The 23,184-nt window shown below is 39.3% G+C and overlaps 1 protein-coding gene across 1 annotated transcript in view; it reads left to right on the top strand.

The window, feature by feature from the left end:
- The window catches only part of LOC108788658 (neuronal PAS domain-containing protein 2-like), a 135,464-nt gene extending 112,526 nt beyond the window's left edge, over window positions 1–22,938 (top strand). Inside the window, exons 11-21 of the mRNA XM_018558481.1 lie at window positions 538–644; window positions 4,069–4,216; window positions 6,807–6,888; window positions 8,670–8,793; window positions 10,031–10,131; window positions 12,647–12,733; window positions 14,081–14,239; window positions 15,931–16,110; window positions 17,317–17,705; window positions 20,656–20,863; window positions 22,231–22,938. Of these exons, the coding sequence (XP_018413983.1) occupies window positions 538–644; window positions 4,069–4,216; window positions 6,807–6,888; window positions 8,670–8,793; window positions 10,031–10,131; window positions 12,647–12,733; window positions 14,081–14,239; window positions 15,931–16,110; window positions 17,317–17,705; window positions 20,656–20,863; window positions 22,231–22,386 (1,741 nt within the window). The 3' untranslated portion in view covers window positions 22,387–22,938. The remainder of the gene's footprint in view (window positions 1–537; window positions 645–4,068; window positions 4,217–6,806; window positions 6,889–8,669; window positions 8,794–10,030; window positions 10,132–12,646; window positions 12,734–14,080; window positions 14,240–15,930; window positions 16,111–17,316; window positions 17,706–20,655; window positions 20,864–22,230) is intronic.
- The last annotated feature ends 246 nt before the right edge of the window (window positions 22,939–23,184 follow it).

Raw genomic sequence — 23,184 nt, 5'->3', positions numbered from 1 at the left:
TATATATATTCTACTGTAAGAGACACTGGCAATAAAATTGTGCTTATTGTACCTTTTATTTTGTATTAATCCACTTTGAAGTTGTCATAGAGATCAGTCGGGAACTTCTTTCCTACAGTGCAGTGCATGACAGCATTTTTGCAATATATTTTTAGGGTAATGCAACATAGCACATATTAACTTGCATTCAAAATGCCTGTTGTACAAAAATGTATGCAAAAGAACGTCTATAACATGCATTTAAAAAGTAAAAATAGTGCAATTACTCTTCATAACGCAAAGTGTGCATCCAGCCTGACTGAGCTGCTGATTAAAGAGGTTGAATATCTTCTAGCTTTCAGTAGAATAGCCTACATTTGTAAAGCACTGCGCATCATTGTTCTTTTCAGTAAAAGAAGGTCAATGGCTCCTAGTAACGTAGGATGTCTTATGTTGTGCTATACAAATGGCAGTTTTCACAATAGTTTGAACGCTGCCTTTTATACTCTGCATGTGTCAGCCGCCACCACCACTAACAACTGTGTTTTATCCTTGCAGGGCCCCACCTATAATTGGCTACTTACCCTTCGAAGTGCTGGGCACTTCAGGTTATGATTACTATCATGCAGATGACCTGGAGCTGTTAGCGAGGTGCCATGTTCACTGTGAGTTGCATTTCCCTACTCATAATAAAAACATTGATCTACTTTTAATGTGTGTATATTTAAAAGCCTTGGCTTATTTCACAGTACGTGAAGGTCCTTTTTTGTTTCTGTAACATGGTTCTGCTTTATATTGGCTTTCTAAAGAGTTGCAATTATATATCAGGTGCAGTTTATTGCTAGGACACCACACCAAAGGCATCATAACCCTGTTTTGCTAGGCTTCATTTAACACTGCATTTATTGTGTCTGGGATTCGGATACAGGTCTAGAAAAGCTTGTGAGTGTGAACAAACGGTAAGGGTGCTACCCAGGACTGGATTTCTGCCTAGCCAAGACTGACCATTGGCTAGGGCAGCAAGGCCTCTTTGTATTTGATTGTCAACTTGTTAACACAATACTAACGGTAGGCATAGACAGAACTGGCAAACACTTGACTTCACTAAATATAAGTTCTATGAGGGTAAGGGGGAGGCATTTGAGCCCTACTGACCATCAATGCTTAGGAAAGGAGGGAAAACGCTTTCTTACTGTCACTGACCACCATCGCTTGGGGCAGGGGAGGCTTCTTAGTGACACCATAGGCAGTTTAGCATTAAACATTGAAAATTAAATCTGCTTGACGTGTGAATCTAGGTATAAACCAGGTTTGCATTTGTATTTGAATTTGACTACCTCATATGTGCCCTAATTCCATGAAGGGTGTTTGTTCTTGTGTGCTATTTAAGTGCAGTAACCCATAACAACCAATCAGAATCCACCCTGAACTGATCAGACTGCACTTTTAGCACTTAAGTATAAAAAGTCTTTATGGGATGATACCACAAGTGTAATACCACATGGTTCCTGTAGTGTCTATTGGAGCATATGGGATAAGAAAATGTATCTCTCCCCATCGAATAACAGTAAAGGCCCTTTTACTATAACCAATGCCATAGGTTCATAAGTCCTTGTGACTGCTGGTTTAAGCACGTACTATGAGACATATAATATATTTATACAGCAAACAGGGGAACATTGGGAGTTACGCCAAAACACTGCTGATATATAATAAACCAATCTCCAGGGTTTCAACAAACCTTATCAAAAATCGGATTGTCCCCTAATTAAAGAAATCCCTTTCTCTGAGCTGGTTCAGTAAACAGGTATGTAATTTAATCAAAAAAATGAATATTTAATCATAAAGAAACGAATATGAACAAAACAATACATCCACAACAAGACATTAAAATCAATTAAAAAACTTCCCTTGAACAAACAGTAGTTAAAGTAACACGAAGGATCTACAAGCCAGCTGATGTGGCAAAGACCTGATTAAAGCAGATACATGCACTGTATTTCATATACGGATACAAAGTATCCAAAGTTACTCACAGCTCATACGGCTTAGGGAGAGACAGTCCTGCTCGGATCCCACAGTGCTGGATGGTTGGATAATATTTCACTTCAATTAATGTGTCTGGTGGCTGTGGTTTAGGATCCGGAGAGAGGGGTATGTTGGTAGGGCTGAAACGATGTAAGCGCCCTTCCTTCTCCCCTTACTTGGGACTCTCACTAACCCGCGGACTTTGATTTCAGATTGCAAAATATATGTGCGGCCGCACAGTAAACTAGAAAGGGATTTCTTTAATTAGGGGACAATCCGATTTTTGATTTAATATATTTACTGTGCAACTAGTCTACCATAAAAATAAGTGTGTTTGCCCAACTTCTGCTCTACCAGATTTCCAACATTGTTTCTCTCAGACCCTCGTATTTGCTTTCTGGTTATACCTACACTTACTTTCAGTAAATATTCCCAAAAGGTATTGAATCATATTCTCACATTCTCATTGTGGCTTGCTTATCAATTTCAGCTTCTTGAATGGCCCATACTCGTCCTACACTCCCCATGTTTAAAAAAAACTAAGAGGTTCCAAGGCTTGAGAGGCTTACAGCAGAATTACATGTATTACATTTTTAATAAAACTTTTGAATCTGTTTCCAAATTCTTTCAGCCTCCCCCATTGTACCTGAGGGTTTAGCCTGTAATACTACTCTACTCTAGTACCCTACCCTTTGACATAAGACCTAATGTAGATTGGTTGAGACTTCCTGGTCTCAACCTAAACAGCACAAGGGTTTAAAATAAAATGTACTAATAGTTCAGAGTTTGCATTGGACCTGTTTTTTGTACCCTTCCCTTCTTCCTCCCCATTACCCTTCTCTCTGTTTTTTTTTTAATGAAGTCATAATTTGTTTTCCTGAAACATAAGTAGTCTCTAGATGATGTATCATGTGTAGCCATACATGGCCAGGACCCAAAACAATGGAGTCCTATCCTATGGCATCTCTTTCATTTTCTCCTGTGCATACAGAGCAATTCTATTTCATCCTGCGACTGAGTTAGATCATCAGATAGCACCTCATGTACAGGAAATAAGGATGTCCAACATGCAATATGAAGACATCATTATCATCATATCTCAGCTCACTGAAGTACAGAGCAGCACAGGATTGTTCAGAGCAGCACATGATTGTTCAGAGCAGCACAGGATTGTTGGCATCTTTGACAGTGAGAGCTATCCTGTGGGAAGGATAATGTCACAACACAATGTCAGATTTATCTCAGGCTGCATCTTCGTACAGCATGAGACAGTGTTCTCCAGATCTGCCAATATCTCCTAGCATTGGAGGAAAAGCAGGTGGGCTTCATAAATAATTAAGCAGCATTTAAAGATGTTTTGCTCCACATATATTTGAACTCTGTCTAACACCAAAATGGTATTTTCCTCATACTTGTTTGTCTGGAGCTTAACTCCAGACAAATATAAAAAAATAAAAAAAATCTACAATAGTAGATCAAGAAGTCCAGTTTTTTCCGGACCCCTTTGTGTAGTTCATGGGTTTTCTGGAGCTAATGAGTACAATTTATAGATTTTAATTGTGATAAAATTAATTGATAAAGGAGCATGCCCTACATCAATGAAGCACAGGTTTGCTTTAACTATAAATAATAGAACTCATAATAAAATAATGATAGGGCCCATGGTTCAAAATCACACTACTGAGAGCTATGACAGTTAAAATTATAAACATTGCAGCATGCTGACTGCTTTCATATCATACCATAGTTTTTCTTTATCATATCTAAAAAAAAAAAAAATAACCCTGAATTAGATGTATGATCAATTTTCTAATTATGTGACATTTATCTAGAGAAAAATAATTATTCAGTCAGATACAAGGCCCCCTCTACTGTTGGAATCCATACTGGTTGGCTTCATCGGCTATGGGCCATTAACTGTAGATAGCTCAGTCAGGTCTGTATTACAACCCACTGTCCTCCATGCAGCCTATATGGTTTATTATATTGTTGGTGTTGCTTGGTCACTGTCCTCTTAAATATCTGACCCTTATTATTTTGTTTTCTTTTATAAAAATGTAGTAATGCAATATGGAAAAGGAACATCCTGTTACTACAGGTTTTTAACCAAAGGCCAACAGTGGATCTGGCTACAGACACACTACTACATCACTTACCACCAGTGGAATTCCAAGCCAGAGTTCATTGTTTGCACACACACCGTTGTTAGGTAAGTAATGATTATTATGTTCCGTGTTTGATGGTTCAGTATTAAATATTAGCTTAGCAGTGCAGTTGTGCGCCAATGCCAAATACAACATATTGCCAGAATTTTGCAGCTGTTTGGCACTGTGCTGCGCTTATTATTGAGTTTAGGAATAATGTGATTTTTTTTGGAGGCATGTGATAAAAATGTAAGATTTAAACTGCTGCTTTGCACATATTTTCTGTGTTTATCTGACCCTTTATTAGTTCACATATTTAACTTTACTGTCAAACATAAAACAGTATAAAATGTATAGTAACATCTGTTATTGTCATCAACTAATTGCTAACATTGCCATTAGGCTACAACTGAATGTCTATATGCTGTTTTAGTAATGTAGTCAAACTTGTGTATCTCTGATAGTCTGTCTGCAGTAAATGGTGCCCTCTTCTGGCTCCGCTTAGTTTATTTTCAGTGCACATCACATATTTAGCTTCTGCTGTATTGCAACTTTATCGATCATTGTTGATGTATAAGTCCCGAGAGAAATATGGGGTGTGTAAATGCTGACCTGCTTCTGAAAATGCTAGATGCCCAGCTGCCTGATACAGTGACTTCAATTTCTGTGTCATTGACCTGGAACAAGTCCTTACCAGCCTACTTGTTCCAGGTACGGTATTAAAACCAGAGGAGCAGCACAACAGCCAGGCAACTAGCAGCTTCAAAAGGAAGTGTCAACAATTGCGGTTTCCAAGTTCCTCTTATGACAGGTTTCCTTTACCCAATATAAAACTGACATTTCAGTTTACAGCTTGTCTGCAGGTTTCCTTTTAGTAATAATATTTTAAAGTAATAATTTCAATTTAGTTGTGTATTAGCTTTAAACGTTTTTGTGCGGTATCATGTCTGAAAAAATAGGTTTTCACTATACGACTTTGACTCAGAATAATATACAAATCCTGCAATGCCAGCGATCAAAAATGTAGGGGGTGGGGGATGATTTAAAACCTTTTATTTTATTTTAATGAAAGCAGAGAACTCATTTGCATGTATTTGCTAGTGGAAGCCATGCGCAAGTGTTTCCAAATGTATGCAAATGAGACCTCTGCTTTTATTAGAGTTTTAGAAATAGGTTTAAACTATGTGCTAGCTAGTAGGGTTAAGTAATGGGACATTTTGTACCATGTACTTTACTGTGAATTGACGCTCGCACCTGCACCTTCCTTTGCTAATGGTACATTGGTTGAGAATTGCTTCCAAACAGCAGCAATCTTGCAGAAGGTTAAATAAAAAAAAATGTTAATTCATTAAAAGCACATAGCATGCATAAAGACAGATGTGTTTTAGCAAGCATAAGCTATCTTCCATTTTCGGGATATTCTTGTGCTGGATACATACTGCTGTAGCTTCTTGAACGGGGTAAATGTTCAGGGGTTTATGTGCTGGTGCTAGGTAAATTTATTAAATTGCCATGTTCCCATTATGACTTGGAACATAAGCACAAATACACATGAGTAAATAAATCTAATATATGATAACCCATTTTATTTGGGGCTTTAAATGGGCCATGTTAGTTGCAGTATATTTATTGAATGCCATTCATTTGTCCAACGCATTTTATAACACAGTGAATCACTGAGTTCCATCTGCCATTACTCATAATCATAATAATAATACAGCTATGTATGTTATAAAATTGAAGGTGGTTTTCAAAGAACTGGCCAGCTTATGCATTGCTCTACGTGATGTAATATGTTGACCTGACCTTCACATCCACAGTTCTACATGCAGCACTATGTGCTGGTAAAATTAGTATTAAAGTCATACAAGATGATGAGTGTAATGATGTATATTTAAAGAGACCCTGTAACCAAAAAATTCAGATAAAAGCACCGTGGGGGGAATTCATTAAAAAAACTGGAGCAGACAAAATCTGGAGCAGTTGCCCATGGCAACCAATCAGCTGGTCTCTTTCATTTTCAAAGCTTACCTGAACAAACTGAAGAGAGAAGCCGAAATGTTGCCATAAGAAAACTGTCTGCTTCATGTTTTATGAATTCCCCCAGTGTGTTTCCTTTCCATAAATGTTCTTTTTTTTATTATTCACGTGTATGTGCTTTTAAACTTGGTATTTAATGTGGCTACTCCTTAAGAGTCAATTACCTTCTTCCTCCTTGCACATCATAGCCCAGTTACATATTGCGTGTGCTGGCCCTGCATTCTATAGAATGTCATTTGAGTTGACAGTTCTGAGTCAACTCAAATGACATTTAATATGGTGGTGCCCAGCAGAAGATGGGCTTTTGTGTGTACACAAGGGAGACTTTTACAGGTAAACAACATTCTTAAAACACATTAGAACTTAAGGGAAGTTTTGTAGTGAAATTAATGGTCTGTCATCAGGTTCTCTTTAAAAAGGTGGACTTTAGTCCTTCAAGTAGATAGAAACAATAGAAATATGTATCTGCACTAACAAAACACAGTTAAAATGCTCATTCAAGTGTTCAGTGCAGTGGGACCAATCTGTCAAAAAGAGAGGTGTTGGCCATTATAACTATTCATGCGTTCCTGTGTGCATGTGATATCATATCACAGTCAATATATCATATTACAGTTATGCTGAAGTTCGAGCAGAGAGGAGGAGAGACCTTGGGCTTGAGGAATCAGCTTTAGAACTGGCAGACCCATCATTAAAGGTATGTGACATCATTAAATGCAAAGGGAAAATGTTTATGGTGCACAGGATCAGTGCTTTTAGAATAAACTGTCCTAACTCTTTCATCATGCAAACCATAGTAATTAACTTCTAAATTCATTTTAGATAGAAGTATCCCTTTTGTTATCAATCAGATACATTTGGGGCTTTCAGCACTGTTATCATTTGGGCTAGGAAGGATGTTCATCACTAGAGAGGATTATGATATAAGAGAGGTAAGTATGAAACCAAGGGGTTAGATTCACTTAAGGTAGTGTTGGGGTTACAGGCAGGTTTTGATTATGGTTACTTTGAGGGTTTGGGTTAGCGTTATGGGGTGGGTTAGTGGTAGGGTTACTCATTGGTTTTGTGTTATGGTTACAGGGGGAGGGGGGGCTTACAATTACAGCAGAGAATCCTGATTTAGGAAAGCTAAGTATGCAACAAAGTGTTTACATAAGGGGAGTTAGTAGTAGAGGAAGCCTTAGTATAAGGGTTATATAGAGGGTTGTTTTAGGTGTCACAGAGAAGGTTAGTTTTATGTTTAGGTCACATGGAGGGTTAGTGGGTTTACATAAATGGTTTGTGTTAGGGTTACAGGAGTTTTAGTGTAAGAGGAGTTTTAGTATAGGGCATTGCTCACTGAGTCTATAACTATCAGTGCCACTCTCTTAGCCCTTAATGCTAATGTAATGAAAGGTATTACCCTGACAAATACTAACCAACCACCCTCGGTGTTGTCATTTTGAGTCTCTTATTTGCCTGGAAAATTATCACCTGATCATTATTCTTAGTGAAGTGATCACTGTATTTATTTGTTTGTAGTCAATAAGATGCCTGTCTGTGCATCAATACAAAGGATTCCTTTCTCACTCTTCAAAAAGTAAAATTGACATTGGGATCTGCTTATTCAGTGGCGTAACAACCGTCATAGCGACCCAGGCGGCCGCTATGGGGCCCGGGCATGGGGGGGCCCGGCCAGGTTTGCCTGGGTCGCTATGGCATGTAAGGGTGCTGGCTGTCACTGACACAGCTCAGCAGCGGCCGCGGCGCATTTCCCCTCATAGCCCCTGCGGAGCTGTGTCAGTGACAGCCAGCCGCTGCGGCAGATGAGAGTGGTGTTCGGAAAGAAGGAGGAGGGGCCCGCCTAAGAGCAACCCCTGCCTCCTCTTACATCAATGGCCAGCAGGTGGGGCCAGTGATGTAAGAGGAGGTGGGGCCCGTCGATAGCAGAGGAGGCGGGGCCTGGGGACGGAACAGGAGTCGGGGCCCGGGGACGGAACAGGAGTCGGGGCCCGGCGACCACAGAGGCGGACAGCGCTGACAGGTAAGAGATCTCAGACCCTGCAGAGCCCACTATAGAGAGTCTATGGTGGGCTCTGCAGGGTCACTCACCGCTGGCACTCTGCAAGTGGCATAACCAGCAATCACGGGGCCCCATACAAAATTTTGCTATCAGGCCCTGTGATTTCTAGTTACGCCCCTGTGCTTATTAATGACCTCTGATAGCGTATGGAGCTAGAAACTCAAGTATAGACAGCTCACAGCTGCAATAAACCATTCAACCCACTGGTATCCACCTAATATGACAATATATATCTGAAGCTACACATGTTGCAGCTTTAGAAGTGAACTTATTGGATTCCATGAATTTTCATGTGCAGTGCCCATCCTTTCCGCATGCCTGAAAGCCCATGAATGATATTCAGAACTGTGCACACATAAGTATCTTCCATTATTTGTTGTTTGTGAAGTGACTGTTGGTTTGTTTTCTTCTTCCAGAGCCAGAACACTTACTTAGAAATTAGACAATGTACAAATAAACAAGAGCCCAGCAGAGATGGACTATCTGTGTCATCACACAGCTCCCGCAGATCATCTCATACTGCTCTCTCAGACTCTGCATGTATGTATACTGTTATAAAGGTCTTCAGAGGAACTCGAGATAACGATATGACTGTATGACCTTTTCATTGTAAACCATAATATTGTAAAAAAGCACGTTCAGCAATATGGTGGCTACAAAACAAATTTAAAACTATGTTTTGGATTTCCCAGTTGAAGCATATTACTGTGTTCAGTAAAGTAAGCTAAGGGATTTTGAAAACTTTTATGGTTACTTTGTTATTTTTTTTTTAGGTATTAAATGAATAGTAATATCAGGCACTGCTATAACAGCACCGCAACACATTCTGCAACAGTAGCAACAGTGCCCCACGAAAACAGTCCCATGACACAATACTTGGGCACCCTAATTAGGGTTTCATTCATCTGTTGTACGAATGAATGATACCCTAATCAGGATGTTTGGGGACTGGGTCATGGGACCATCTCCATTGGACACTGCTGCTGTTAAAGTATGTGATTGCAGAGGCTTTGCTAATATCGGTGAAGGTGCAGCTGAAGTATTAACAAAAGGTTAGTGAATGGCAGGTGCGGCAGCCAAGAGAAAGAAAATAAATGGGCAGCTCTGCTTATCAATATACTGTTCATGCCTTGTGAACTGTTGTCAAATAGACTGTGAGCAGATGAGCGTTGGCAGGAAAACATGATTGTGGAGCAATATGGATGCACATCTGTACCATGGGACTATGTGTATTAGGTGTCTCTCACAAGATACTACTTTAACATCTTATATAATTTAGTTTTGGGTGAGCATTATGTAGCAGTGATGATCTAAGCTTTTTTTTTTTTGCCTTCTTGGGTGGGTAGCTATTAAACTGAATAAGTTCTCCAATAATGTTGCAGCATGCATCCGTTTTAATGCAATTTCTGTGATAATTTTGATTGTTTTTTTTTTGGTAAATGATCATTAAAAGTATAAATAGAATGTGAACCAGAATGGTTGATAAGTTTAAACTAAAAAAAAAAAAAAACTCCACCCAGAGGGAAAATTCAGCCAGTATTGGGAATATTCAGACAGAGTAAGACAATTGGTGGAATGAGAAAGGGTAACAAAGCAGTATAGGAGGGGTGTTGTAGCTCCAGAATAATGTGTAGACACTGACCAAAGGTTCATTTTCCACTGTTTGATTGGTTTTCTCACTGGTGCTTGAAATTTTGTTTACTTTTACTGTACTGCACATTTTCATTTGTTGAAGACATTTATCTGTTCTTACCAACGGACATTTTCTATATCCTAGCAACTTCATCTATGAGACATACAGAGGCCAGCACACCCTCCAGACACTCCTTAAGCCAACAGGATAAACCCCAGATCAGAATGGCGCCCAGTGCAAACCAGGCATGTATTTATACAATGCACAAGTCACGATCCATGTTTGAAAAGTATTTCACAAAATAATAGTAGTTTTGTCCGTGAATCAAAAGTTAAAAGACCATTACATACAAGATGGGAGTTCAGACTTTTTGGCATTCACTTGCTGTATGCTTGTTCCAGGTCAGTGACTCACTAGCTAGTGATGCCAGAATCAAAACGTCAGGCCTGGAGCCTGAACCATCAGTTCATGGAGTTGATACCATATTTCCTTTTGCAGATTAAACAATTGATGAGAGAAACTTCTAGACAGTTACTGAGCTTCTTCTATAAATGCCAGTTTCCGGACTGCCATACTGATCTAAGCTTAAATAGTTTGAGTCACTAACCCAGAACAAGCATAGTATTTTTAGAAGGGGCCGCTCACAGTGGCTGTCTACATATTTCTTTCAATATAGCCTTTTTTTTTTTATTTACACAATATAGCTTGATCACTGACTGCTAATTGGACAGTAGTCTGAGTGTTAATTTGCAGAGGTTAACAGACCCAGAAAATATAGACTGCTTATGCGTATATGTAAATATAAATGGATTTCTTTATTGAAAACATAACTGGTTGTCCAATATATTCATGCACAGTTGGGCTTTAGGCTTGTTCACATTATGTCCAGACAAGAACAGTTTGTTCCCAGACCAAAAAAGCATCCCAATGTATCCCTATGGTATTTCTGGGCTCTGTTCACACAAGCGCAGTCCGTTCCAGACCAGACAGGCTGGTCTGGAATGCACTTGAATGCATGGAAATACATGAAAAATGGAAACGCACCTGTAAGCACCCATTTTAAGCTTAAAAAAACCCACTCCGGAACTTGGCAAAAACACTGTAAAATTTCAGCAAAAACGCACTGCGTTTGCAGATCTGCTCCAGACATGGTGTGAACCCAGCCTAAGATCACAACTGCCTTAAAAATGTTCATATTTTTAAATAAACTCCTCCTAGCACTTACAATTTACATATGTTTATTATTTTTTTCTACAAACACAATTTTAATAGCGATATACAGTAAGAATGATGAATGGCTATGACGCCTGTACTTATTCAGCACAGGGCATAATATATTTATACATTCCTGTGAATTGTAATCTCAGCTTTTAACACTTAGCAGAATATGTTTTTTTAATTGAACGTTATTCAGAACTATAACATGTTAGCTTGTTGGAAGTCAGTTTGCATGCTTGTTCTACTGAACATTACTCTAGAGGTTTTGTAATTCATGCATCTCGTACAAGCCAGAAAAGTAGAAATGTGCTTTTAACAACTTGGAGCACTTTATTTATCAGCCTTTTCGCACTTAAATCATTTTAACATCAACTTGTTAAACATTTTTAAACAGGAACTAGTTGTGGCTTGATATTATCCTTATGTAAAGTCACAATAACTTGGTGTATGTAGAGAAACACCCCCATTGTTGTCTCTTTCTTTAAAGTGACACTAAACTCAGAAGTTAAATCTTAAAAATGCATTCACATACCCCAACTATTAACAATACTGGAGGTTATTTGTGTATCACTCAGCTGTAGATCTTCAAATCTTCCCTGAATTGGTGCCGACACTGTCCTTCCTTCTGGAGGGTGGCTACTTTTGTTCCCCATGGTCCCTGTGTGTTGTAAAAGTAGCCACTGCTCCAAACGCACTCCCATGATAGACTACAATCTTATGTTTAGTTTACTAATTTGTATTGAGATTGTATTCCATCATGGGAGCTACTTTACAACACACACAGGGAACATGGGGAACAAGATCATTTAAGGTTCTACAGCTGAGTGATACACACATAAGCTATGTGTTTGTTAATAGTTAATGTACTGGGATACTTTTTAATAATTGGTGCTCACAATAAAATCACTTGGTATTTGCATGTGCTTTTATAAGGGCACATGAGCTTTACATTTTGCTCCATGTCCCTTTTCGATATGATGCTGCCTTATGTGATCAGCGCAGCTTTAGGACCAACATGGATCTGCACTGATCTCCATGAGGACTGATAGCAACTGGCTACTGAGGCCTGGGTAGGGACTCCCCTCCTATCCTGCTGGTCCCTAAAATAAAATATTTGCATGCAATAATCAGAACCCATCAAATGTAAATTTTGTAACTAAATGTGGCAAATGTATATATATATATATATATACACACACAATTTGAATATGACCTTATTTTATAAATGTCTAATAAACATAATATAACATAAGGCCACTCCTGGAGGTGGGAGTTATTCTATTGGCAGTGGATGGTGGAAGACTCAGAAGATCACTGTTAGCACTGTAGTAGAGCCAGCTACTATAGTGCTTTACAAGAGCCTTGTGGGCCAATCGGGTATGACATATGCAAACATACATTGGGCAAAGCTGGACCAGTTTAACTATGCATAAAAATGTATAATTGGAGTTCAGCTTTAACTGCTTTGTTGACATTTCATGTATCTGCTGCTAATTGGATACATTGATATACTAATAACATATTATTGGGTTTAATTTGTAGCCTGTAGCACCTGCTCAACCTCCACCTGAACATCTAAAACAACACCATGTTGTCCAACCAACTGTTTCACCGCAGCAAGCTATCTTGGTAAGTTTGAGTTAAATTTTTAAGACCGATTCTTCACAGCTTAGGCGGATTGTATATTAAAATGTTCCTTCATGTGCTGATCACTTTCTTCCCTTTCCTCCGTAGAAAGGGAGGGACTGGCGCACATTTGTGCAGAGACTGTTCAGCAAGACTGAACATCTCTGTACACAGTAATGAGTAAAACGCCTGTTATTGCCCCATAGGTGGTGCTCAAACTGGGCTGAAATTAGAGCACGTATGGCCATCAATGTCATTGCAGCATTGGCATAACTATAGATAACTTACCCTGAAAATGTACTATATGGCTTAGCAGAACAGGTAATAGGGACCCAGTATATAGAAAGGAAACACACCTAAAAGATTCAAGTTAGTAATAAATGCTACACATATGATATCTAACTAATCCAATACAGAGATTTCAGTAAGCAAAGCTCACAAACTCAACACAAATCCAGAAGGTAGCAGTAATCTTTATTGCAAGAATGGAAAGCCTGTTGTTCACTTTGGATCCCAGAAATCAGGAGTTGGAAGTCAAATCTTATTTCCTGTTTTTGGAACTGTTTTTTTTTACAATACAGTGGTCATTTCAGGCGCACGTATGTACATTGTGTATGACCAAAAAAATAGAAACCTCTGTTAGGTAGCATGGTGGACCAGCTACAATGCTGTGTCAATAAGGGTGCTGTAGTTCCCTAATGTTAAGCTGCACATACATAATTTCATCATAAGGTTGATAGGTGAATATATCTCTTCTACAGATGCATTTCTGTTAATCCAAATGGTATTAAAATGCACTTAAATCTAATATCATAGTGGTGCAGTTGATACCAGGGCCCATTAGACCAGGCAATATTTTTTACGTTATTAGCATTCTGATGCTAATGTTATCTAGCCCACTGCATATGCTTTTAGAAGTTTACTAAGGATTAGAGTGGCACCAGCTTGGCCACCTGCTATTACAGTTAAGGGAAGCATTGTGCTTTCTCTTTAGGCTGTTGTCAGCCACCCACTACATGGGATGTTACTGGTATTGTGGTTTTTTAAGTTGCCATTATAGTGCAGACGTTGGACAACACTGTTTTTCCACTATGGTCCAAATCTCATGCAGTGGATGTTTGTGCTTTCTTGTATTTGCGTCCACTCCTTGCACCACTTTCAGATTGCCACCTTTGAAATGCAACTTAATTTGCAATGTTGAAACATATATTCCTGGCATGACTTTCATAAGGTCTGTTAGATCCTGATTTATATGCCAACGCAAGAATAGTTATTATTTCATACATCAGTTTATATTTTTTTCTCCATTACACGTTTCACTTACATGGAACATTTGTGTTTACTTCACAGCCAGTGTATCACTACCCACCCCAATTGGGAATGGTGAACCAGCTAAAGGAGCAGCTGGAAGAGAGAACACGAATATTGCAAGCAGACATCAAAAATCAGCAAGAGGAATTGCATGTTATCAAAGAACAGCTACAGCTAGTGCAAGATTCCAATCTTCAGGTATCTAATATGACTGCAAGTGGGTTTCAGAAAGGTCTACAAAAAAAACGCAAACACTATTACAACCAGACTTTTAAATGGATATTTAGAAAGCATGTCTACCCAACAACAATTATTAATTTAGGGTGTGCAGAAGTAGCTTTGGTTGGTCATGTAACATAGCATGACAACAAACGCAGCATCTGAAAGCTTTGCTTCCTTTCTTTAGAACATAAGCAGACATGCAGTTCTAGGAGGTTTGATGACCCCAAAAACAAACTGAAAGGAATAGAGCTAAGGGGTGGGGATTCCCACCATTGGCCAGAGTCCATTAGCCATTTACCTAATCGATTTAATAATGATTGCAATGGTAATAATTCCCTTTCAGAACATAGCACCCTAAGACAAATCCCATTTTACAGATCCTAGGCTAGTTATAGACATACAGAGGCAATCTGGTTTGAAGGCACAATACACCTAAAAATGTATGTTGGAAAATGTATATTTCCTAAATACATATTGAGAGAAGCAACGCTATGCAGTGTTTCCCTTTAATAATTGGAAAGCTTAATAATAACCTCACCTTTTAATTTTTATTTTTGCTTGGTCTCCAGTATTGCTGCAGACACACATGTAGTATGGGCAGCACAGAGGCGTAATGGTTAGCGCTTCTGTCTGGTGGTCCCTGGTTCGAATCCCAGCTGGGTCACTATCTGCAAGGAGTTTGCATGTTCTCCCTGTGCTTGCGTGGGTTTCGTCCAGGTACTCCGGTTTCCTCCGCACTCCAAAGACATGCTGGTAGATTGATTGGCTCCTGTCTAAATTGGCCCTCGTATGTATACGAGATAGGGATCTTAGACTTATGTGAATGTGCATTATGTAAAGCGCTACGTAAAAATGTTGGCGCCATATAAATATCTGTACTGAATAAATAAATAGTATCTCAGTATCTCTCTCAGTTCTGGCTATAATATGCTGGGATTTGAGAGTGTTCAAGCTGGGTGACATGTGAGGTGACATAAAAAGCATGTCGAGATACTGTGGTAGCAATAGCATAACATGTTCAGGTAACCACCTATGTGGCACGTAAAAACTGCTTTCTAGCTTGTAGGTGTTGGTGCATGATGCAGGAGTGGGGAACCTGCTTTCTGCAAAGGGCCTTTTGGATATTTATGACATCATTCATGGGCCATACAAAATTATCAACTTAAACATTATCCACCAGTGGACACACCCCAGCAATTTCCCCCCAAGATACACACACACATCTTCCCAGCAAGCCAGCCACACTGACACAAAGTTGCGCGCACAATCGCAGCAGAGATAACCAGGGGGCAGTGCTGAGCTTACAGCCGACAAATCTGCTACAGGCGGATCACCCTTTCCAGTCTACAGCTTCACACTAGCAAGCGGTGGGGAGCAGACTCAGAGGACCAGACCAAATTATTTTGCAGGCCTTAAACAGTCCGCAGGCCGGACGTTCCACACCTGTTTGAGGGATTGGATAGCCCTGTGTTAGACAGCCAGACATACTGGGAGGTTAATTTAACCAAAAAGATTTTTTGGTGATAATATTGAACTTAAATCTATTTATTTTTAGAACATTGTCAGGTTCCAATCCCATAATAAGTCTCCAGTCAGCTTAGGCATACCCTACCCAGATGACCTATTCCAAAAGTCTCACACTGCCCTTTGTTTTGTCTACTGTGAAGATGTTGGTGCACCAACCAATCCCTCCTGGATTTAATAATAATATTCCGCAGACGGACCCAAGGAGGGTGTCCCGCCAGCAGAATGTGGTCTCCATGCAAGGCCTGGAAATGGGAAAGAGTTCAAAACGCTTTTGTGCATCTCAAATACCCACAAGTCACCAGTATGTGACCACCAGCCAGGTAATTAAAATTTTTCTGCATCTCATATACCCATCTCATATACCCACAAGTCACCAGTATGTAACCACCAGTCACATAATTAACATTTTTGCGCATCTAAAATATGCACCAGTATGTAACATCTAGACAGGTAATTAATGTTTTTGTGCATCTCAAATACCCATGAGTCACTGTAATATGACCACCAGTCAGGTAATTAACTAGTCACAGAAAATTCCAGAAAACAATTCACAATACAGTCCATCGTACTTATAATGCAGCTTATGCCCTGGATTGTGTTTAATTTGTGTGAAGCATTGTGTGAACTTGCAGTTAAAATGAAAATCTCTTATCTCCTTGTAACTTTAGATATTTGTAAGCGTCCTTTTCTATTTCAACTCCTGGGTTTATCAGCCTAAAAAGTTAAAGCTTATCAAAAGCTAACATATTTGTATATATATTGCAGCTCACCAGTTCCTAGATGTGGTTGCTGCATTAGATTATTTTTAAAGGCTTTTTTCCCTTTTATTTTCATTTAGTAATGCTGCTCACAATATGTTCTGTCTACACTCATTTTTCCATTGTATCTCTGGAAGGAGCCATGGTTGTCACACAGGCTGGGCTTCAAATATGTCTGCCTTTGTTCATCTCCATTACATGGTGTATTGAAGGGACTTATGGTTTATAAAAGAGAATTAACATTGTTTATGCCGTTTTTTAAGCTCACAGGAGTAGGGGGTGACAAGGACACTGCACTGGTTTGTCAAACTGATCAGTAGATCCTGAGATATGGGTAGCAAATATTAGGTTTTCCTGTAAAAGTCAAATTTGGTGGAGTCTGTTGCCAAGGCTTTCATATTGAATTGGAAGGGATTAGCCGAAACAAAACGTTTACAGGAAGTCGAGATTTGCATATAAATAAAGATACCTATATATCTCAAACTATTGATTGTTTTGACAGGAGGTAACTTCTGCTTGTGCATCTTTTTCATGCTCAGTTCAGTTACAGCCCAGGTCTTTTTTATGCCCAAATCAGTTACAGATTTAGCTGCCAAATATTTCTGCATTGGAGTTCCTAAAAACATAAGGAGCCAGTATGTGATTCAGATGGCTAGCAACCTTGCAAAATTAGAATATTAGTTTCTGCTGGGCCTGCCTTTAACTGTACTTACTGTAAATAGCTAAAACGTACTGACTGTTATCATGTTTCTCATTTTCCATGGGAAGAATACAACACACCAGCAACACTCGCAACCTCAGCAACTCCAGCATCCACAAGGACAACAACACCAGCAAGTGCAACAAGTACAGCAACACCAGCAAGTACCACAGCAGCTACAGCAACAATTGCAACAGCTGCAACCGCAGCATCATCACCAACAGCTACATAAACAGCAACACCAGCATCAGTTACAAAGGCATCAGCTGTTAATGAGAGGAAATCAGACACAGCAGACAGCAATGTCTTTACAGACTCATGGTAACATTGTGATGCCGCTGTATAACAACACAATGATGTTTTCACAAGCTCACCCTTCTACTGCCTCTTTGAGGATTTCCACTGAAACTGGGGAAAGACCACAGCCACCTGAATATGGCCAGGAAAGGCATCTGAGGTATAGTTGGTATAGTTGGTAAAGCTGTTAAAGCTGGGCTGTATTGTTAAGACTTGAGAATTGTTTATAAAGTAATTGTTTTTATAGTCTGTTTTAAAATTATGTTTTCTTGTCTGTCAAACAATATGTGCGATATTGCCGAGACTGACAACATGATATCTGTACTTGCGTTGGAAACTTATTTGGTGGAAATAATATCCTATAAAGTAAAATTTGGGACTGTTTTTTCTTTTAATTAGAAAAAGAAACAGGCATCAATGCATAGCTAAAGCAGAACCCATTAGCTCAGAATGCACCTACACAGTCACAGTCATGTGAAAGTAAGTGCACTCCATGAAAGTTGATTTTTCAACACATTTGAACAGGAACACAATAAATCTGAATTCAAATAGTGCCTACAGATAAAAGTGAATAATATATAAAACTGACATGATGTATTCATACTCATGAGTTAACAGAAGTGCAGATTTGTCACATGGAAAAAGTAATACACCCGCACATTTACAGCCATTTCCGATCCATGAAATTCGAATTCCGTATTCCACATTAAGTGCCAATGATAAGAACTTCATTAGGAAGTATGCAGGTAGAACCTGTCTTATTTAAACCTCCGGCATCTAGGACCTGGTGTTCCCTTTGCTATTGACATGCATGGTGTCATCATAAAAAGATCAATAATGCTCCCTAAGACCCTCTAAATGAAAGTTGTGGATGCCTACAGGTATGGCAATGGATTTAAAATGCCTGTCAAATTGTTTGGAATCACTTACAGTATCTCACAGAAGTAAATACACCTCTCACATTTTTGTAAATGTTTTATTATATCATTTCTCACTTTTGTTGACAGCAGTTTAGACATTAATGGCTGTGTGTTGAGTTATTTTGAGGAGACAGCAAATGTACACTGATATACAAGCTGTAAACTCACTACTTTACATTGTAGCAAAGTGTCATTTCTTCTGTGTCATCACATGAAATGATATAATAAAAAATATTTAGAAAAATGTGAGGGGTGTACTCACTTCTGTGAGATACTGTATTTTATTGTAAGGAAAATAATCTAAAAGTCATGTAGATTTCAAACAACTGCTAATTATTCCAGGACTGGCCGGTCCAGCAAATTTAAACTAAGAGCCAACCATTTAGTTCTAAAACAAGTCTTCAAGAACCCCAAAATGTAATCACAGGGTGTTCAGGTAGCTCTTGCAACAGTTAGGGTCAAAGTTCTTGCATCAGAAACAGATTGTACCAATTTAACCTACTTGAAAGGTGTGTTAAGAAAAAGCCTTTTCTGTTTAAAAATAACATATCAAGCAGGATTACAGTCTTCCATTGATCATATGGACAAAGACAAGTAGTTCTATTCACAAAAGGGTGAAGAGTTTGGAGAAGGAAGAAGAAGTGAACAATCTAGGACAACATAGCTGAACTGGAAAGTGAGCTGAATTGGAGAATTTTCCCAAATCAGCTATTCTGGCCTAGATTGTTCACTTCTCCAAACTCTTCACCCTTTGTGAATAAACCTGCAGGTCTTCTAAAACAGTGTGCTGAAGACTGATCAATTATACAGATAGAGTTGCTTAGTCACAGTAATAGTAGACATGTTTGCCATGAACCAAAGATAGTATTTCAGGAGAAGAAGCCCATAACAACTGTGAAACATGGTGGTGGAAGTATTATGGTTTGGGGAGCTTGCAGTCATTGGGTCAACTATACATTCTGCATCATATAAAAGTGTATTTGATGAAAATATGGGGCCATCTGTCGAAGAGTTGAAGCAAAAATGATTCTTTGAAAATGGTGATGATCCAAAGCACTTTAGCAAATCCACCAAAGAATGGCTCAGAATTTAGGGTTATGGGCTGGCCTAGTCAAAGTCCTGATTTAATTCCCATTGAAATTGTGTAAGGGTATTTTGAAACTGGCAATTCATGCAAGGAACCCCACAAATATCTTGCAGCCTGAACGAATTTTACATTAATAAGTGGTAAAGGAAATTTTCAATTAGTTAATGCCAGAGACTGGTAGACAGTTATGCAAAATGCCTACAAGAAGTAATTTCTGCTACAGGGGGTAGCTTTTGATGACAGGGTGTACTTACTTTTTCTACAGTACAACTTTATATCTATTGATATATTTGTTCAATAAATAATTGAAAATGAATTTATTTGTTTTGGTTTAATTCACGTACATCACCTTTATCTGTAGGCCTTGTTTGACTAAAGATCTAACATTTTTGTGTTCAGATATGGTGAAACATTCAACAATTTCCATGGGATGTACCTACTTTTTACATGACTGTATATGTCTTCCCTTAATCTTATAGCTGCAAGCATCCACCATGCATGCAGCTCAACATTATTACCCCTTTGAAAGTATGGTAATGGCACTTTCCAATCTGACTGGTGATTATTGGAATTAATGCAGCTGAATTTCTGCTTTCCCCTCTCCTCAAGGTGCCCATAGACCTTACAACCATCGCAAGGCTTTTGTATTGCGATGGTTGTAAGGTCATAAAAAAAACATACAATCTGCCCATCTTGGACAGGCAGATCGTACTTGCGATGACCGCAATGCTGAACGAGCAGTGTGCGCTTGCGCACACCGGCCGGTGCGGCAATTATCTTACGAGCATGCAACAAACCAGCCGAAAATCGTACGATTCTCGGCTGGTTTTCGAACATGTTCGTAAGACAAAAGTCATGCGACCATACAGTAGAAACGGTCGCACGCCTTCCGCACACCTTGCGATTATCGTACGATTGCGGGATTTCCCCGCGATTATCGTGCGATAATCGCAAGGAGTGTGGGCACCTTTAGCCTGTGATTGAAAATAAAAGAACAGCAGCTGAAATAATTGCTGAGCTCTTCTCTCTATTAAGAACAGCTGTCCATGTCAAAACTCCAGTTACATATAACAAATTTTTTTGTTGTTGTTTTTTTTTGACAGGTTTGTTCAGGAACCACAAATGCGGTCTCACTCCTTACAGATTCAACCAGTCACTTGCAGTACAGTGATAGCCTCTCATCCTCCTCCAATCTATACCCCCTCTGTCATGATCCCTCAGTCCAGGTTTACCCAACAACAGACCCACCCAGCAGTTCACCTACACCACTGCCAGCAGCAACAAGTCCAGCCACAACATCTGTATCTTCAGGTAAATTATTTTATACATGAACTGTTTTATTAAAGGAGAACAATGAGGTGAGTGAAAATCACTCAACTTCATAGTTGGAGTGTGACAATGAAACTGTCACATGTCGGCTCAATAGATCGGGAAGTGAGCGAACACATACCGTTGCTCGCTCATTTTCCGATCATCTCCCTGCAGAGAGCGGTGACTGTCGGTCACCGCTCGGATTCGCCCTCTCCCTGCTTCGATCGACTAGCGCTGATGGGGTGTGGGGGGAAGACAGGCACAGCTGGCTCTGTCCCTAGATAGGCAGAGCCAGCTGTCATTCACACAGCTGGGTGGATTTGGATAGTATTGTCAGGATCCGTCCCGGTTGCGTCAGTCTCAGTATACCGCAAGCTGTAGCTCGCTATATACTGAGCTTTGGGTCACGGGAGGATGCTAGTTTATGTCCTCCCGTGACCCTTAAGAGAACTATGGGGAAAAACACTTACCCCATAGTTCTCTTTTATGGGAACAAGAATACTGTGATTTTCCAAAAGTGGTTAGAGGGGCTTATTTATTAAAGGGGTACCTTTTCTTCAATAAACAAAATTAAACAACCAATGACAATCCGCCATCAAATTTAATTTTCTAAATACTCTAAACTAATAAAACTTGAAAAATGAAATGTGATTGGTTGCCATTTCTCACTGCACTCTGCAAATTGTTTACTGCTTTGTAATTTGAATTGAATTTGCCTGGAAAGGGATAACATTAATAGTGTTTTTGCTGCAAACTATAATAACCAATGTTCACGGTCAAACTTCATATTTCTAGTTTTCTAAAAAATAAAAGGTTGTTTAAAAGATTTAACAAACCTGGCCTTTGATTGGCCGGGTCACTTGAAATCCATCAGTTTTTCAGGTTTTTTTTTTATATGTGCATATTTAAATTGAAAAATTCCCCCATCCCCAGATATAAAATAGTAGAAGTCCACTGCTGCACCACTCCACTCTTGTCTGAGCTTGCTTACACCTGTTAATCAGGGTGTTGTTGTAATTAGCTAAGCAAGCAAGTAGGATAGGGAAACTTTAGTTGCTGTGGCGGTACAAGGAGTTTTTATACCTTTTTACATAGCATACAAATTTAAAAAAAAAATGATTTTGCCATTCAGACAACGAAGTCCTACTGCATGCATACTATATGCATATTATTCATGCCCATTTAAAAGCAACTGTACTGGATTTATGAAAACGTGTGCAAGAATATAGCTGCTGCTATCAACCAATCACATTTCAGCTTTCAACCACAGAAAGGAACCAGGCTTGATTGTTGTTTGTCGTAAAGATATTTTAATAAACCAAAAACAGTATGGGCTGACTTTATAAATGTTTCTTTTTTTATCTCAGATGCAGACTTCTGATTCAATGCAAACAGGCCAGCCTCAAAGAATTTACCAACAACCTCACATTCCTCAGCAGAACACCGTGAGCTATTTTCTGCATCCTCAACAGCAAAGTCAGTCTGGAAACATGCCTGACCTACCTGAGATGCAGCTCCCGTAGTGCACCAGGATGGAAGAAGAGCTCTTGCACCAGAGCTTTACAATAGTAATGCATACTGAAGGGCCTCAAGGAGCCCAATGTCTGTAGCACTCCCAGCCCTCTGAAGAAGGGCTCAGACCTAGAAGTGTTCACAAAAGCTCTAAGCTGAAAGATGATGGCCAAAACAGAATGGAGCAGGGACAAAAGCAAGAAACCCATTTTGATGATATGATAGATTTCCAGCTGCCTTTAAGTAGAACCAAGATTTTCTATGAGTTTTTATGTCATTTAAAAAAAACATACACCAAAGTGTTTGTCAGGGGCTATGTATCAATCTGCCAAAGCTCAGACAGTGGTCTGATATATAAAGATCCTTTTCCGATAAAACAAGTGTATTATTATAGGTACCGAGCTAATAACCCGTGTAAGCTATGAATGGTGTAGCACAGTGCATTATGGGTCATGGTTGTTTGATATTTATATGGTTTAAATAACCTCAGGCACTATTGTTTGTTTTACTGTAGATGACCATATTGTTTGAAAGTTGGAGATAAATGTACTTCTAAGTGGTGTTAAATCCATTGTTAAGGTAAAACTGTGGCCACTACTTAGATATAAAACTTCCACTTACAGTCAATAGCAAATACAGTCAATAGCAAATACATCTGCGGGTCTGCACATTGGCTTCTTTTCCTTGTACTATATAATGCTTAGGGGGCCCCAAACACTAGACTGCTCTGTACCATGGTCACCCGTGCCGGCCTGCCTCACTATTAGCCTATCATGGGGATAGGTGGCCGCACTGAGTAGTAAGGAAGC

Source organism: Nanorana parkeri, unplaced genomic scaffold (genome assembly GCF_000935625.1).
Source record: "Nanorana parkeri isolate BGI_ZX_2015 unplaced genomic scaffold, ASM93562v1 scaffold342, whole genome shotgun sequence".
NCBI lineage: Eukaryota > Metazoa > Chordata > Amphibia > Anura > Dicroglossidae > Nanorana > Nanorana parkeri.
The sequence above is the reverse complement of the archived record's forward strand: the minus strand, read 5'-3'. Positions and strand labels throughout refer to the sequence as shown.